The following is a 16928-nucleotide window of genomic DNA, read 5'->3' on the forward strand; positions in this document are numbered from 1 at the left end:
ATTGCACTGCATTTGCACAGGGAACTCATTATTATTTGGGAAAGAAAATGCTTTTTAGAAATTTTTATACTATATTTTAATACAAATGTTAGCTGAATGTTAGTAGAATATAGATCACCCTGTGTTGTCAGATAGAGACTCTGTTTAGCACTCACCATGTAAACAAAATCATATTTTTAGTTTGCATTATTGCTCATGATTTATTGTAAACGGTTCATTCACTACAAAAAAGCCATTTGAGGCATCAACATTACTGTTTGTAATTCTTAAAACGTCAATTCTGTATAAAACTATTCAATTAAGAATTAATTGTGACGGCCTCAAAGCCTATGAGGACAAAAATAAAACAAATGAAAAACATTGATTGTTTTCAATTGGCAATTTAAAATCTTTGCTCTCCTTCAATTCACCTGCCCAATGCTGGCTAATTGGATGATTTAGGGGAGTTGTTAATTAACCTTCTATCACCACAACCCTCCACTCATCGTCCCCAGTTCGAGATTTGTTAAAGGAGCTTTATGAGACATTCCCTGCTGCTAAATGTTGTACTAGAGCACCAGCGTCTCAGACCAAAACAGGCGGCCTACCAGTCTCTATTAAAAAAAAACACAAAATCTAAATAAAACTCACCATAACCATCTTTGTTAATCTTTCCACTGTTCCAACAATCTCCAACTCTGGTTTGGTCAAAATAAACCTCAATTTATTGAGTTAGTTAAAAAGAAACAGTTGTTGTATCCTTTCAGACCAGCTGTATAAACAAAGCACAGAGAGGCTATATCCTAACATAACAAATTGTTGTTATCTAGATGTATGGAGAAATTATAAACCCATTACAAACAGATTAAATCTTATAATAAAGATAATCAAACTCAGCACTGATGTAATTCTGAAGGACCAAATGTTAATTTACAACCAAACTATCTTAATTTGAAACTAATTCAGACAAAACAAAATCGCTTTTATATGACTTAAACTAATAATCAGAGACATTTACTGCTTTACCAAATGGTTTATTGGCTAAATTATCAGATTTTTAGAAATAGGTGACAGTAAATAACCAATTATTCCCTAACCAGCATTCCTTCTAAATTGCACTTTAATTTATGGTCCAATTAAAACACTGCAGACAGATGACTGACTCATTGTAAACAACCCAGAAACAGCTGCAGAGACTGATTGCTTTGTAGATACTATTAAATGATGTTTTGGACAATATGTCATATCACTAGCTTGAAATAGTAAAGATGCATTTGAGTTCAGTGTTGTTTCGAGATAAGGAGTTATAAATGTTTTATGATTTGCAAACATATTTCAGAGATGCAGATCAAGCAACAATAAACAATTTCTCAAATTTTAACTTTCCAATTCTACTTTCACTTCACACTAATTAGTATTTGTATATGGCACATTAATGTTACTTATGTTTGTATTTCTCTGTTCCCTCTCTTTTCTTTTTCTGTGTATTTGCTCTTCCATCCTAAATTCATATTTAAGGACACCTAACACATTAAAGACCACTCTCAGGCATCTGCAGGGTACAGCTGACACACTTGTGATGCTATTCAATGCAATAGTCCTTATTCTCAGAGTTATCATTTTGAGTTTGCTTTGCGTTTTGGGTGGGTAACTACATTCAGTACAATGGCATTGCAACACAAAGAAAACAACTCGCTGGGTTAGTAGGAAAAAAGTTGGTAAATTACCAACAGATGTAAGCTTAAGATAAGATTTAAGTTTTTTTATTTAACTTCTACCAACTATATACATTGTATGTATGTTTGAATTTATATTTAATATTTAAGAATCTGAGGTGATAAATGTTTGTCCAGTTTATGATGTTTTTATGATGTGCATCTTGCTTCAAGTGTTGAGAGAATTTAAATTACTGCAGTAGAAATGAGGCCTTTATGCTCACAGCTGGATGTCTCTGATTGGTGGCCCAGCTAACGCTGTTGCCTGTGCGTTGCATTTCTCCCACTTTAAGGAACCTCAAACGGAGCCTCTTCTTGGTGAGAGAATTGTGTTCTGGCCTCTTTCTTCGGCTCTTCCTTCTTTATATTGGTGTCTAGAAAAATGTACAGTTTATTTTGGCAAATAAGCTCCTTGATCAACTTCCTGTTGTGTGAAAAGATTCTTGGTGACAGTTTCAGAAATGTGTGTTCAGTATTTTGTAGATTGTGGTGCTTTTGAGATAACAAAAAAGTTCATTAAAGAAATTGAGTTCCAGCACACTAAATAAATCCTGGACACTGGGGAGAAACTGCTATCATCAATCTTAATGAACCAGCAGAAGTTGATTGATGACCTAATTTGACAAAAAGTAAATGAATTAACTTAAGTGGATCTGGCACCACAACTTGGGACAAGCTGTCTCGTTGATCCGTACAGACTTTTCAATATTCAAGTGACTGAGCTGTGCGCAGGCATCCCCTTTTAATATAGACGTATAAAAGTATATTATTAATTTAGTATTTTTATATTATGTGGTACAGGGTCAGGTATCTCCAGTTTATTTCATGAAGTAGATAACATGTTAACAGCCCAGGAAACTGAAATTGAATCAATCTTAAAATGTATGATACATTTTGAAAATGACTGGCAGTAGTATATGTATTTTGTTGTTAATGGTTAAAACATGGAAAAACACCTGTATGGTGTTAATAAAAAAGAAAGGAGCTCTAAATCAATGTTTAAGTTGAGGTAAAGGACATAGTAGGCCAGTTTTGTGTCTGTGCCAAGTCCCAAAAACTGTGTAGGTTTGACAACCTCGGTCAGGGGTGCGATCTGTCTTCCAGGATTTTAGATACAGTTTTGAACCAGGTTGGGGTGCATATTGCAAATATGTCCATATTAACAAGTAATTTAATACAATGTTTATTCTTAAAATCATATGTTTCTTAAAACAAGTGAATTCTCAGCTGAGGTGCAGAGCTGTTTCTACTTGGCTCCATTGCAGTTTGTGGAACAAGAGAAACGAGGCCAGGTCTTTTTAACTTGCTTTAAGAAAATGAGATTTTAAACTTGAGTCTAGAGACTAAATGACCTGTTGAGATGGTTTATATCACATTTATATTGGTGTGTAACTGCAGCTGAGCAACAATATTAGAGAAAGTCACAACAATGTCGTGTGTGACTTTTTCTTTCCAACGTTTGTGACTAAACATTTGCACCACCCATTCCTCTTCTTTCTCACTTTCCTCCCTTGTTTCACTTTTTCTTTCTGCTGATACACTGCTCAGACCTAGCCCTGCAGTTACTCATAATTGCATTAGGCAATGTGGTGATTCAGCTAGCTAAGCGCACACATGCACATTTCCTGCTTCAGTGTTTTATTGTGTAGGGTTCAGGCAAATATCCAGTGTGTATGTGTGGGTATCTGTGTTGATTTTGCGTGTGGTGTACGTGTAAAGGGCAGTAGTGATTTACCTGTATGAGCTTTATTAACCTTTCCTTGATGTACAGTAGATTTGTTCTTGAAGAATTGTCACTGTGTTATCAACTACTTGCCCAAAAAGTATGTGGGTGAGCTGTCTGTGTTTTCTGTGTTTGTCTAGTGTCTGTGCATTATGTTAATTGTCCATATTGTAGTTTTCAAGTGATGCAAAGCAACATGTAAACATGTGACATGACACCAAGACATTCCCTCTATGGCGTGCTGTTTTTACATTTATTCCCAAATATCACTAGTCACCAAAGACTTTAATTTAAGCAACTAATCACTATTCTTTAAGTTATTATTTCCTATTTTGCATTATTGAAGTCTTTTTTAATGAGCAGTGGTCATAAATTTGGGTCTAATTATTTCCTTTAATAAAGACTTGTACCAGTTTCTGTTTAAAATATAAAAAGACAGAATAAACAGCCACACTAGTAGCACAAGACAGGCTGATCATTTTGATTTCACCAAAACTATATTAAAAGACAAATAACATTAAATTATAGTTACATTTTATGACCGGTAGAAGCCAGTATAAAATAAATGTTAAATCAGCAGGTCGTACTCCCTTGCACAGTACTTGTACAGTAAATGGCTCATTGTCTGTGACGTGTCTAAAAGTATTGTTTGAGTGGGTGTTTGTGTATCCTTGAATATTTGTGAATATACTTACATAACAATATGTGTATGTGTGTGTGTGTGTGGGTGCGTGCGTGGAAGTATAATGTGCTCATAATGTGCCTTTAAAATTTCATGTGTGTATGTGAACTTATATATTATGTGTGCTTGTGTATTGACAGTGGAGGTTGAGATGACAGCAGCTGCCCTTGATGTCGGTCAGTCTGACATGTTATGGATTTCCTCATAGAGCTGAGAACACAGACAACACGTGTGAGCGGACTTAACCCAAGAGGCCGACATGAAACTCAAATCAATCATACCTCTCAACCTGGCTCTTTCTCTCTCCCCAGGGTCCGTCTCTCCATCTTCATGTCTCTCTACCTAGCTGTTTTTCATCCTGCTTTTATATCTTACTTTCCATCGTCCTCATCGCTCCCCCTGTCTATTTTCTCTGTAGATCTTTAACATCTGTCTTACTCAGTTTCTCTCTTATGTTTCTTTTCTCTCTCCTCTCCTTTAACATTAAGTCTCTCGTGTCTTCATTTTGTTACTTTTGTCTTCTCTCTCTCTGTCTCAATTTCCACTTGTTACTCTTTGCTCTTACTTCTCTTCCCAGCCTCTCTTCCTCTCATTTCCCCTCTTTCTTTCCTATATATTTTGTGCCTTTCCTCCCTCACGTCTCTCCCTGACCAAAAGATAATCCACTGTGGTGCTAATACAGAAGTTGTTTTATTCAAATTCAAAACTTTTATACTTTATAAATATACTTTTTGTGGTCTACATGGATATTTGTTCAGTCAGTCATTTAGACTTTACACATCACAAACACAGAACATTCTTGTTAATTCACAACAGCACAATATTTTTACATTATAAATTGTGATTTAAGCCCTGCAAGATTTACTTACCTCGATATAAATTTACAGCAATTCAAGTAATTCTGCTGCATTTATGCATTTTTTTCTTTTTCAATTTTGGTGAACCAGATGTTTTCAGTGTAGAGTTTGCGTATGAATGGTTTTCTGTCTGTATGTGTCAGCCCCTGTGACTGACTGGAGTCCTGTCCAGGGTGTGTACCCCGCCTCTCACCCAGTGTCATCTAGGATTGGCTTCAATCCCCCCTCAAAAACAGCTACGCTGGTATTGAATATATAGAATGAATGTAGTTTTAGCATGGAGCACCAGACTCAATTATCTGCCAAGGACATACACACCATTTTGTGTCTACAGTGTGCTCTCATCCCTTGGCTAAGCTGACTAAAGGCCAGTTTCTCCTAAATGTATTCAATTATTGAACACCTTCCACCCCATCTCTCTCCCAGCTACCTCACTTTATCGCTTCCCCTTATTCCCTCAAAGCTGCCTCACTTCCCATTTTTCCTCTGACTTGTTCTATCTCTTTTTTGACATATCCTTCTTAGTCTCATATTTCTCCTCCTCTCCCACTTTTATTCTTCAAGCCGAGTGTATCTCGTCTCCATCTATCTTTTACCTTCTCTCATGCTGTCTTTCTTGCAGTTCAGTGGAACCACCATTTTTGTAAGATTACGGCCCCTTTGGCTCTGTTTCCTCTCAACCTCCAGCCCTACCTTGAAGACAAATAAAACAGCTTGTCTCTCAGTCACGTCACACAAGCTTCCACTTCAGTATCTTGTTTGTGTATTTAAGAGCTTTCTGTGCAGTTTCATGTGCTGTGGATGTGTGTGTGTGTGTTATGTCCTCAGGCAGTGTCTGTGTGTTTTTGATGACTACATTGCAAAATCTCAGCTGCTGGGACATTACATAGTTATGGACACATTTTGATATGTATCCTGTTTGTGTGTTTGTGTGTGTGTGTGGGTCTGCAGGTGGTCCACGAGGCTTATACCCGATTCGCTGAGGATTCTCTGATGCAGTCTGTGTGTGATAAGACCTCGGAGAGCACTGAGGTCACAATTAAGGTCAGTGGTGGAACCGAGAAGCAGTTTCTTTTTCACACAGAGGGAAGTGGGGTGACCACAAATATAATTACATTAAAATAAGTTATCAACATGCCATAACAAAGAAGTATGTGATTGAAAAATATAGCTCGTTGTCAAAAAGACACTTTGGATTTGCAGACAATTTCTGAAAAGCAGCAAAACCTACATGAGTTTTACTTTGACACAGATCAGTCAACAACTCAAGCTCCATCTATTCATCACTGTATTGGTCTTGAAAGTGAAATCAGGCTAATAGGTCAACAAAACAGCAGGGTTTTTGATAAGATACAGAATAATTAGAGCAATAATACCTGAGAGTGAAGTCTTGATCTTGATCACGAGAAGGAGCTGCAGCTGAGTAATGTCTAAAACCTGATTACAAAACGCCTTTGTACTGTCAGGGAAATTTTCCTTCAAAGTGGTATGTAAAAAAAATCATCAGACAACAGAGAAATCATTAACCGTCCTTGTGTTTTAGATTGCTTGGCAGAAACTGGCTGCTACATAATGTCACCTCAATTCCAAGTGTAATTAAAAGGCAATCAACCTTACTACGCTCAGTAGTGGAACAGATTAGATTAAAGTTTATAGGAAGGACTTTTTGTGAAACTAACATAAAGAGAAAGTAAAGTGGTCATGGTTCAGGGAGTTCTTTGAGTTGTTTGATTAGAGCTGTGCAATTTAACATAAAAGTACAGTAGCTTTCTCAAATGTGTTGATTCAAATATCAAGCAATATCTTGGCATCTAGTTAATTGCTGGACTAAATTTGGTTGAAAATGTTTTTACATGCCTGGCTTACATATAACTATTGTTTCAGCAGATTTTAAATAGTTAAGAAGGTACTCACTACATGTTGAAATAAAGTCTTTGAAATTCTGTTTAAGCAACAGTAATATATACCAAGACAAATAAAGTTTTAACACCAAGTCAGTGCTTACTACTTTGACAGTGGGCAGAACAAACAGTTATCAGACTCACACCTGCTATATCAAGGAAAGCTGCGTGCAGATGTAATTTATGTCCTTATTAGGTTGTGTCCTCTTAAATTACCCATGTCTACATCTTTAATACAGTTCAAATACATTTTCTGTCAACATACATAAATCCATTCCTGCAGAATGTTCTCTGCTTCAGTTATGATTCTGTACATTTTTGTTATCTCCATGTAACAAGAAAATAAGTAGTGGTGGCTGCATGGCAGTGGAAGGTAAATCTATAAATATGGTCCTAGAAACATGTACATAAATGATTCACGCTGTTTTTTCACTGACCTAAATTTTTACCCCTTCTCTTTCCTTCCCTTCCTCCATCCTACGCCACTTTCCTCCTCCATCACTCCCACTCTGTTGTGGTGATCTCTTTTGTACTTGTCTCGCCCCATCCCTCTCTCTTTTCTTGTGCCTCCCATTAATTTCCGCCGCCAGCTTTTTGTACTTTTCCTGGTTTCTCCTTCCTTCTTCTCCCCTTTTGTTTATTATTATCTTCATCATACCTTCTCTACTCCCTCCTCTTTCTCTTCTTGTCTTTGCCTTTTGTAACCTCATATTCCATATGGCTTGTTTTTTGACCCTCACACTTCTGATGTCGTCTTCCTCCTCCCTCTTTTTCTGTAGGGCCTTGAGGTGTCCAAACCGGGCCGCTACCAGGCTCTCACCTCAGACAATTTTTTGGAGATGAGCGACTCTGGGGTGGAGTTCACCATGTCTGGCCTCCCACTGGACAGTGACACTGATGCTGCGATGAACTATGCCTCCCATAAGCCGCTTCTGAATGCCATCTCCCCTACAGCCGTGACAGGAGGAGTTCACTCTGACAGCCTGACCACAGTGTCCCCCCACGGTGACCTTAGCGCAAGCCGGACCCCTGACTCCGTCATGAGTGCCAGCCCTGCTTCCAATCCTCGCTCTCTTGCTGCTGCCACCCCCGATGGCAGCCTGCGTGGTGCTGCTTCGCCGGGAACAGCCTCCAGGGCTACTGCTGGATCGGATTCAACCAAGACAGAGGGAGGGGCGGAGAACGGAGAAGGTGGGCAGAAGGAGGAATCAGCTCAGAGCACCTGAGAAGATGCACCAGGGTGTATTTTTTTTAGCTCATGATCCTTATACAGTAACGACATCCACAACCATCTGGCTGCATTTCTGGGAACCTTATCATATTCAAACAACACCAAGTTCTTGATCATTGCATTTGAAACAACATCACAGACAAAATATTCATGCTTGGATCCAGATTTCAGTTTAGCCTAGAAGAAAATAATAAAAAGGCAGTTGCACAATGTGCCCTATACAAAATTGATGCACCAAATGAGATGCAAGAAAGAGCAAACCCAAGCTCTATCAAAAGAAGAACAAAGCAATTCTGTGCGTATGGAAAAAGCATGCATTTAAATTAAACATTAAAGTAGATATCATAGTTCACATCTACAGGAAAATGCTGACATTAGAGTAGATTGACTGCATGAAAGCTTCAATGGGCTAAAGAAGCACAGGCTCCAAAAGAAGTTATGATGATGTGAAAAGGGTAAAACACACTCAGCACTTTTAGGAAAAACCCTAAATAGGATCAAATGATTTTAGGTCTTGTTAAAAGTTTGTAAAAAAAAAATAAGAAAGAAAAAAGAAAGAAAATACAGGACTTTGACAGTTTGACAGGTAGAGTCAGTAGACTCCAAGGAATCAGATATTATTTTCTGAGACCAAGGCCAACAACAGCAAAGAGCTTCTACTGTATTGAGTTGAATCTCAATGTGTTGCCTCTGACAGCACTTTTGTTTGCTCTCATGGCATCAGACAAACACTGCAATGATTGCATTTCATTCCACCCACACTGACTCCATTATTAACAGTACAAGTATGTCAGAAAGTGTATCAGCCTTGCAGAAAGAACTGCTTGTCTCAGCACTCATTCACCCCTATCCATGAGCAAAAACCTCCTCAACTTATTCTTTCTAAAAAAACCTGCTAACTGAAACAAGCTCAGTAGACTGAATACCATCACTCCTATGCAAGCGCTGCTTGGTAGTTTTGCTTTCTCTCACATCTTGGTTGTCAAGATCTGCCACATTTGAAGGCATCATCTAAAGAATCCCGTTGAAATCGTCCACCTCATCTCACTCACGCTAAAGATGAAAGCCAGAGAAAACACCCACAAGAACAACAACTAACTGTAGAAACCATCCTCATCTATTTTTATTTTCCCCCCAGTGGAGTTGTCACAAGCCCTGTCAGAGCAAAATAAAATTCTGAGAATACTTCTGGGACTTTTGGAACAGCTCCCGAGAAAGTAATTGGATTCTTGGTCTCTGCGCAGAAGGACCGATTCACGGACGCCATAGAGTGAGGAGTGGTGATAAAAGAGACGACAGAGATGGAACAGGGTACTATTCAGGGAACAGATAAATGACTTGCATGATTTAAAGCCTCCTATTTTCATCTCAGCCCCCATCCATCGGAGGAGCGCTGATTATTGTAGCCCAGTTGTTTGCCAAAATGAAGTGACTGGAAAGACGCAGTTGGATCAGTCTTTGATAACGATGCAGCCTACAGCCCCAGCAGAATGAGACAGAGATTATGAGAGGTGTGTGTGGAAGGGGGTTCGTACAAAGCAACCATCAATATTAGACATTCTGTGCGCTGCATGGAGACATGATTCCTTTCAGTGCATGAAAAATAGGAAATGAAAAAGAACACATTCTCATAAAAAATCCTGAATTAATGATTAAAGTAATATCAATAACTAAAAAAAGTGCTGATGGTGCTACATGGATCCAAACCCACCTACAATCCAGTGACATTGATGCTATTATTGACAGTACCAGAAATAATATTACAACATCCGCTTAACCATTGAAGTAGGGAAGGTCAAATGTTTACAACCCCTCCAGTTTTTGTATTCAGCTACTCTGTGATCTTTAATTGAACCAAGGGCATTCAAATCCTAATAACTGATGGTTCATACTGTAGATTTGGTTAATTTAAAGTGTTCTAAATTATCTTTTTTTAAAAGACCCCTAATACAATACAATACAATGTTTTTTGAGGATCTCCTCACAAGGAGACCTGGGCAAATCAGAAACAAGGGGCTCATTTAATAACACACTTAACAACAATAAACACACTTTATGGGAGAATAATAAAAAGAAAGAAAAGATACAAGTGATGGACCACAGAAATATAAATTAGAGAAAGTAGAAACAGTGATGGGACACAAGTTCAAACAAATTTAAAGAAAAGCACGGACAGAGTCAATTAGATTAAACTCTCACAGCTATAACAATTGCTTTTGACTAATTAACACTTTCTTTGCAGTGGAAGAAGCCTGTGGGCTAATTCAGGTCACAGGAAACTGATTTACACCAAAGACATTTCACAGAATGAGAGCAAGACATCTCACACTGCTGAGGAAACTTTGTCAAAGCGTCAAAGCCCCCCCACACACACACACATGGCCAAGCAGTCTATGATACTTGCATAGGGCTCCTGTATAGTAAGAGTGCAGCCCTTTTACACCTTTGGAGAATCAGAGCAGTATTCATAGCAACATCATTCATGCGCTTAACCTACTAAACTACACCAAACCACAGCGATCTTCATCATAACAAGGCTCTACTGTCCCAAGGATCCCATTTAATATCACTAATATTGTTGCCATTGACAGCTTAGCAGTATATGGCTACCTCATGCTGCAATTGAGTTGATGTCAACCTGGAAAGTCTGCAAGATTTACGATCTTTACCTCTAAGGGTTGCTAAAAGCAGTCAGACAGACACACAAGTTTGGTGTATGGACAAGAAAAGCACAAGATTTAACACACATAATCCTTTTGAAACAAGGAAGAGGTTCACATTGTAATTAAAAGGAGTGAAAAATAAGTAGCAGCTATTGTAAATACATTACGTGGATCAGCAAAAAATGAGAAGGCTAACTTCCCTTTCTTTTTCAGGAAAATGTAGTTTGGATTGAGTCTTTAAATACTGCACAGGAATCATGAGTGTGTAAAATGACTTGCATACCCTGCTTACATGTCATAGAAGTGTTGATGTTGTACAGCTGTTTTATTGGGAAGTGCTTTCACTCATACAGGGAATTCTTGACTTTCTCATATATATTAACACTAAGAGGCCACATCAACGCTCCTTTGTGTATGATAAAAATATCAGGTTGACTCAGATACCCTCCGATAATAAGGTTGGGTGTATTTAAGACAAAATAATGTTCAATTCAATTAAATCTAAAGCAATATTAATGATAATGGCACTGAGACATCGCTAACATCCACTAGGAAAGTGGAATCTGAACTAACACATCAGTCACTTTTAATCATTCTTTTTTCCACTATTGTAAATATAAAGACATATGATATGCATGTTAAAAAACAATATATTTCTTATTGCAAGGCTTATGCAAGATTTTATACGATCAAAACGCTGCATTGATCCTTTAACCACACATCCACAGTTGGTAGAAAACTAACACGCCGGGCTGCAGATGTATTCAGCTCAGAAGACTCTCCCGTCTAACTCATGTCATGTTTACATGTTTGGGTCACAGACAGTGATGCTGTGTGAAATCCTTTCATCAAAATTTGCTTCAGCTGTGTTGGAGTAGAGTCGCCTCAGGGGTGCACTATTTGACAGTGTAGTCTTATCTAGACTGTTAATTTTAATTTTAAAATCCACTATTGTGTCCCTGAGCAAGACACTTAACCCCTAGTTGCTCCAGAGGCGTGCGACCTCTAACATGTATAGCAATTGTAAGTAAGTAATTGTAGTGTCGCTTTGGATAAAAGCAGCTGCTAAATGAATAAATGTAAATGCTTCACAATTATGTAAAAAAAAAAAAATGTATTTTTTATTAAAGCAGCAATCAAATGAAAAAACAATTTTATGTTTTTCATTTGTTGTTATAAAGTTGCTGATGTTGTGGAGAAAATTGATGATTTAAACATAATTCTCCAGCATTTTGGAAAAATAATAATTTAATGTCTCGCTGACCTACATTTTGATCTGAGTTAAAATAGTGTATTAAGGACTGGACTTGCTGCATGTAATCACTGAGGCGAGCTGATGGAGGTTAGAAAATTGCTGTAATGGTAAGCTAAATGCTCATTAACCCACAATATCTCATTTCCTACTTCCACATGTGTTCATAACAACATGCATGCATACCATCCATCCATCCATCCATCGTCAACCGCTTATCTTGCGTACAGGGTCGCGGGGGGGCTGGAGCCAATCCCAGATGACATCGGTTTCACCCTGGACAGGTCGCCAGTATGCATGCATACATACAACAAAAAATAAGACAGCTTTGAAGTCAATAGCGCACCTTTGGTAGGTAGACTAGCTTTCACATATTGCTGTCCAATTAGTGAACAGACTGTAATTACAAGCAGCTGAGTGGGAAAAATGTTTACGTCAGCCTCCCAGTTGTAGTCAGAGTCCGAGATATTTGGTATTTCTAAAACGATACAATAGCTTGCACTTGGTCCACCAGTGGCAAAATGGCTACAAAGCCACCAGTGCAGGCAGTTATAATTAAATAAAATCTCTTATTACCACTAATGCAATCAATTCAGCTAATAAAAAAGGAGCTATACACTGTTTATCTGGTTTTAGTTTAACTTTAGCCACAAGCAACATAAAGCAACATAATAAATAGGCCCTTTATCTGGAGTGACTAAAAGGCAGCATAAAAGCTCCCAAGTTGAATAACAAGAGGTTTTCTGCTTCTTTTGCTTGAACATCGCTTGAATGCAGCATAACAAAGCAAATCAGCATATTACCCAGAATGCCTGAGTATTCCTTTAATAATGTAGGGGAAAATTACCTAAAATTGGAAAGCAGCACAAAGGTGAAATGTTTCATTCTTGACATAAATTACAAAGCCTCTGTTGGACGGCGCTTTAGTGTTTTGCAGGGTGAAGGGCCACGAGCCTCCAGCATGTTCCTGTTGGAAGAATAATACTAAAGTTCAGACAATAACAGTTGATGAAGGCTTTATGAAAGGATTTCACTGTCATTCAACCTCATCTGATGTTTTCTGTTTCATTACACATAAGAGCTGGTATGCACAAAGCCTCTCAGAATAGAAGTGCTGAACCGTGAGTGGATAGGGAGAGATTTAATAAAAATGTTCTTTCAGTTCTGGTAGATTTGCTCATCTGTTAATCTACTATTCACAGTAATTCCCAAGAATATAATGAAAAATCATGAAATTTTGCCTGCAGTGTGACAGTTTGCTAATACCTTTGATCATAATAGAAACTTGCTTTCACCGAAAATATCAGAATAACTGTCAACTGCGGTTTCTGACACTGAGATAAATTAATTTTAATTCACTGTATAGCTATATTCAGTTACTGTGATTAAATTTAGTCTTATCTTTGATTCATGACAGATAATTGGAAGTGTCACTCTAAGCCCACTCTATAATGTATAGGAAGAACATTTTTATGAATAAGGAACACACAATTTCAAATCAGGTGGATATTCTTTTGGACAAACCGGTCCCAGTTCAGTAACACTCCCATTGTGCTGTTATCGGCTTGAAAAAATTTTTTGTAGTTCCCACACGTCTGTCCCCACCGTGATACTCCCAGCACCTGAGAATGTTTTTTGTACAAGAAAAAAAAACCCTGAAATGATAATTCTAAAAATAACTTTCATATAATCAGTGTGTTTGTACGGTAGTTTGACAGAACAAGTGCATTTGCAGAAAAAAACTCACCTTCTTTGAATGAATGAACATGCTTGAATCATTGTCAGAAATTTTTGTAGTATCTCATTTAGCACCAAAAAGACTACTCTCGCTACCTGTGTGCTTTGTATTTCTCTTTACTCTGATATTATAGCCTATATCTGCTGTCCAAGTGTATACCTAAGAGTTAGTGTAACTGCAGCATGCTGACCTGTAGATTGCTTGTGGACAGCAGCCGTGATGCTAATAGCTAACAATGATAGTAATAATATGAATTGCAGTTTTCTGTACAGCTAGCCTCCCGAGTCCATCCTGATCTTGTTGCTGGGCTCTGGCCCTGGTTCCCCATGATCCTCTTGACTCCTAATATCACCTTTCACCGCCGGCAGAGCGATGGTTAAAGGACCTTACAAATATTAATAAAGGTCACTGCCAATCATCTAGGGTGTTTTTATTTCTTGTTGCTGTCAGCACAGGCAGTGTAGCTGAAAACGAGAACCATTTCTTGGTGGAAATAAAAGGCTTCACTTACAAAAGAATCACTGTTAACATTTTTGCTTTCCAACTTTGTTGCGTTGTTCATGTTTTTGTCTAAGGCATCTTTGCTGGGACATACTAATCTTTACTTTGCATCACTTCTGATATGACTTGCTTATGCAATTCTCCAATTCTTAGCCGTGAAGCTGATGTTTAATTAAAAGTTTAGAAATTAATATACATGGTCTCATTCTAAGCAGCATTAAAGTTTGTGCTCCAGAGGTATTTTTTAAATATTATCATCACATGTTTAATGCCATTCTATTTGCATCTACTAGTGATTTACAATTCACATAATCTCTCTCCGAGTTGTAAAACGGTTTTGGGAAACCCCAGAGTCAGGATGGCTCAAAAGGCTAAATTAGATTTTATTGGATGTTTTAGCGCATGAAACAGGCAGGAGAAGTATTGTCACTGTCAATGTTACTGTTAAATATAAAAGGTTGTTTAGTTAACGTTTTAACTAAAAAAACTTTTACATGAGAAAATCTTTCCTTTTCACTTGATGAAAAAGTGTCTGCACATTATTTTATTTTCTGTAATCAAGTAATAATTGTCATATTTTTAGCTTTATAGTTTAAGGCAGGAATGTCTGTGTGGAGTAAAAGAAAATCATGCAGCTGACAGAGGAGTTAAAGTCCTATTGCTCCTGTCATAGCTCATGAGAGGCTATATAACACTGTTCATGTCTTAGGGGGAGGGGAAATCAAGATATGTATCTGTTTGTTAAATCTTTATGAATTCTGAATTCTTTGAAAACACAAATGCAGACTTCCTCCAGGATGATCTGGTTTCTCTGCTTCTGTACATGTGAGTTGGTCATGTGTCATTTTCAGCCCAACATAACGTGTATTTTTCTACTATTATGAATGTTTGGATAAAAGGGAGCATGTTTTCTGCATTGTGTTTGAGCTTTGATTGATTTAGTGGAATCCAGATCTATTCCAGTTTACTGTCATTGATGAAAAATGTACAGTAAACATCAAAACATGGATGTGTGTATTCCCCAGGATAGTTTTGGTTGAAAGTCAAAAAAGAAAAGTTGCAATGAGGCATTAGAGTATGATTATTCCTGTACATCTTAGATACCAAAAATTCTGGTCTGGTCACTGGTTTGTCTGCATGAAAGTCTCTGTCGTTACTTGTTTTCATTTTCATTTTGAAAGAAATCACTTGAATGCTTCATATCTAAGAGTTCAGATCTCATTTGATGTTTTTCCAAAGCTGGGTAATCATTAACTTTAACAATACTTCACTGCACTGCCATGAACAAATGACCACACACCCACTTGTTTGCTTGAAGAATAAATCAGTGATTACCGGTGTAAGACCTTTTCCTGCACAGACTTTTGTAAAGCTTCTCTTTTTTCTGTAATGAATGAATAATTCTAATTAAATGACTTTTCAACAGAGCCCGAATCAAAAGATTTAGTGTGTGTCATATGTGTCACTGCTTTTCTTTCCATTTCATTCATAAAGTTATTTCCCATTTGAATTTCAGTAATGGATTAGCAAGCACACAACATGCTAGGAAAGCCTTGTTACAATAAATAGTCTGGAGAAGATCTCAGTCTTCAGCCATTTTACAGACAAACAGCGCACGGTATGATCAGATCATGACCTGAAATTGAAGCTCTTAAACTTTAAGATTGCCTAAATACAATAAGAAGTAGTAGAAGCTGTCATAAGTAGAGAATAGATTTGTACAGTATTGACTCTGGTTGATTGTGCTCCCACTGCCTTTACGCAGAGTGGGTGCTGCAGCTACAGGACTGCAGCTTACTTACATAACATATTTCCGCAATTTCCCCACTGTGGGACAAATAAAGGTTTTCTTGTATTTTCTTATCTTAACATTTTCTTAGCGCTTTTACTTATGAGAGAAAGTGGCTGGTAATGAAGTGAGGGGCCTGCCGGCACAGCACACAATATATATATAATTTATAACAATTGTATACAGAAACATGCTAAGGATGAAACTCCATTCTGCTAATGAGTTCAGACCAGGGGTTTTCAAAGGGGGAGGCGGGCCTCCACAGGGCGCTCAGTGAATAGAAGAAAGAAAAAATATTTCATTAGTTATTAAAAGCAGATCACATAGAATAACCGATGTGTGTGATTTGGTTAAAGATAGTAATGGGGAAGTTTACTGTCTTTCCCAGAGTCAGAAACTAATAATTGCCATACTCTGAAGTTATGTAAAACAATAATATTAGGTTATCTTGACTTAATTAAGTGTCTGTGGGATCAAATAACATAATTATGATCCCATAGGTATCCAGGAATTGAGCAAAACTAAGCAGGTAAACTAACATGGTGAGCATAGGTGTCCACTGGGGATGCTGGAGACATGTCTCCACTAGTCTTTGAAAGCATTTATTAAAAAGTTTTTTTTTTTTACACAATAACAAAACATGCAATGCAATGTACATATAGAAATAAATGCACATCATCCAACAAAGTAACTTAAAGTAAAAAAAAACAACAAGCTACTGATTACAGCATTAAATTCCATTATATATATTTTTTATTTTGAGTTGTCATCTGCCACTTTTGGATTTCCCTTTATATAAATTAAGACACTTCCACCATAAATTGGTGAGGAAGTTTTCTCCAGAATGCAGCAAATTAACTGTTTAATGCTTGAAATCTTCTGGGTGAGGCTATATAT

General features: G+C 37.5%; 1 protein-coding gene across 2 annotated transcripts in view; it reads left to right on the forward strand.

Moving 5' to 3' along the window:
• The window catches only part of LOC123976878, a 19560-nt gene extending 11038 nt beyond the window's left edge, over positions 1-8522 (forward strand). For both annotated transcript variants that reach the window (XM_046059259.1, XM_046059260.1), the window contains 2 exons: positions 5908-6000; positions 7637-8522. In XM_046059259.1, the coding sequence (XP_045915215.1) occupies positions 5908-6000; positions 7637-8083 (540 nt within the window). In that variant the 3' untranslated portion in view covers positions 8084-8522. The remainder of the gene's footprint in view (positions 1-5907; positions 6001-7636) is intronic.
• Positions 8523-16928: the final 8406 nt, after the last annotated feature.

Source organism: Micropterus dolomieu, linkage group LG09 (genome assembly GCF_021292245.1).
Source record: "Micropterus dolomieu isolate WLL.071019.BEF.003 ecotype Adirondacks linkage group LG09, ASM2129224v1, whole genome shotgun sequence".
NCBI lineage: Eukaryota > Metazoa > Chordata > Actinopteri > Centrarchiformes > Centrarchidae > Micropterus > Micropterus dolomieu.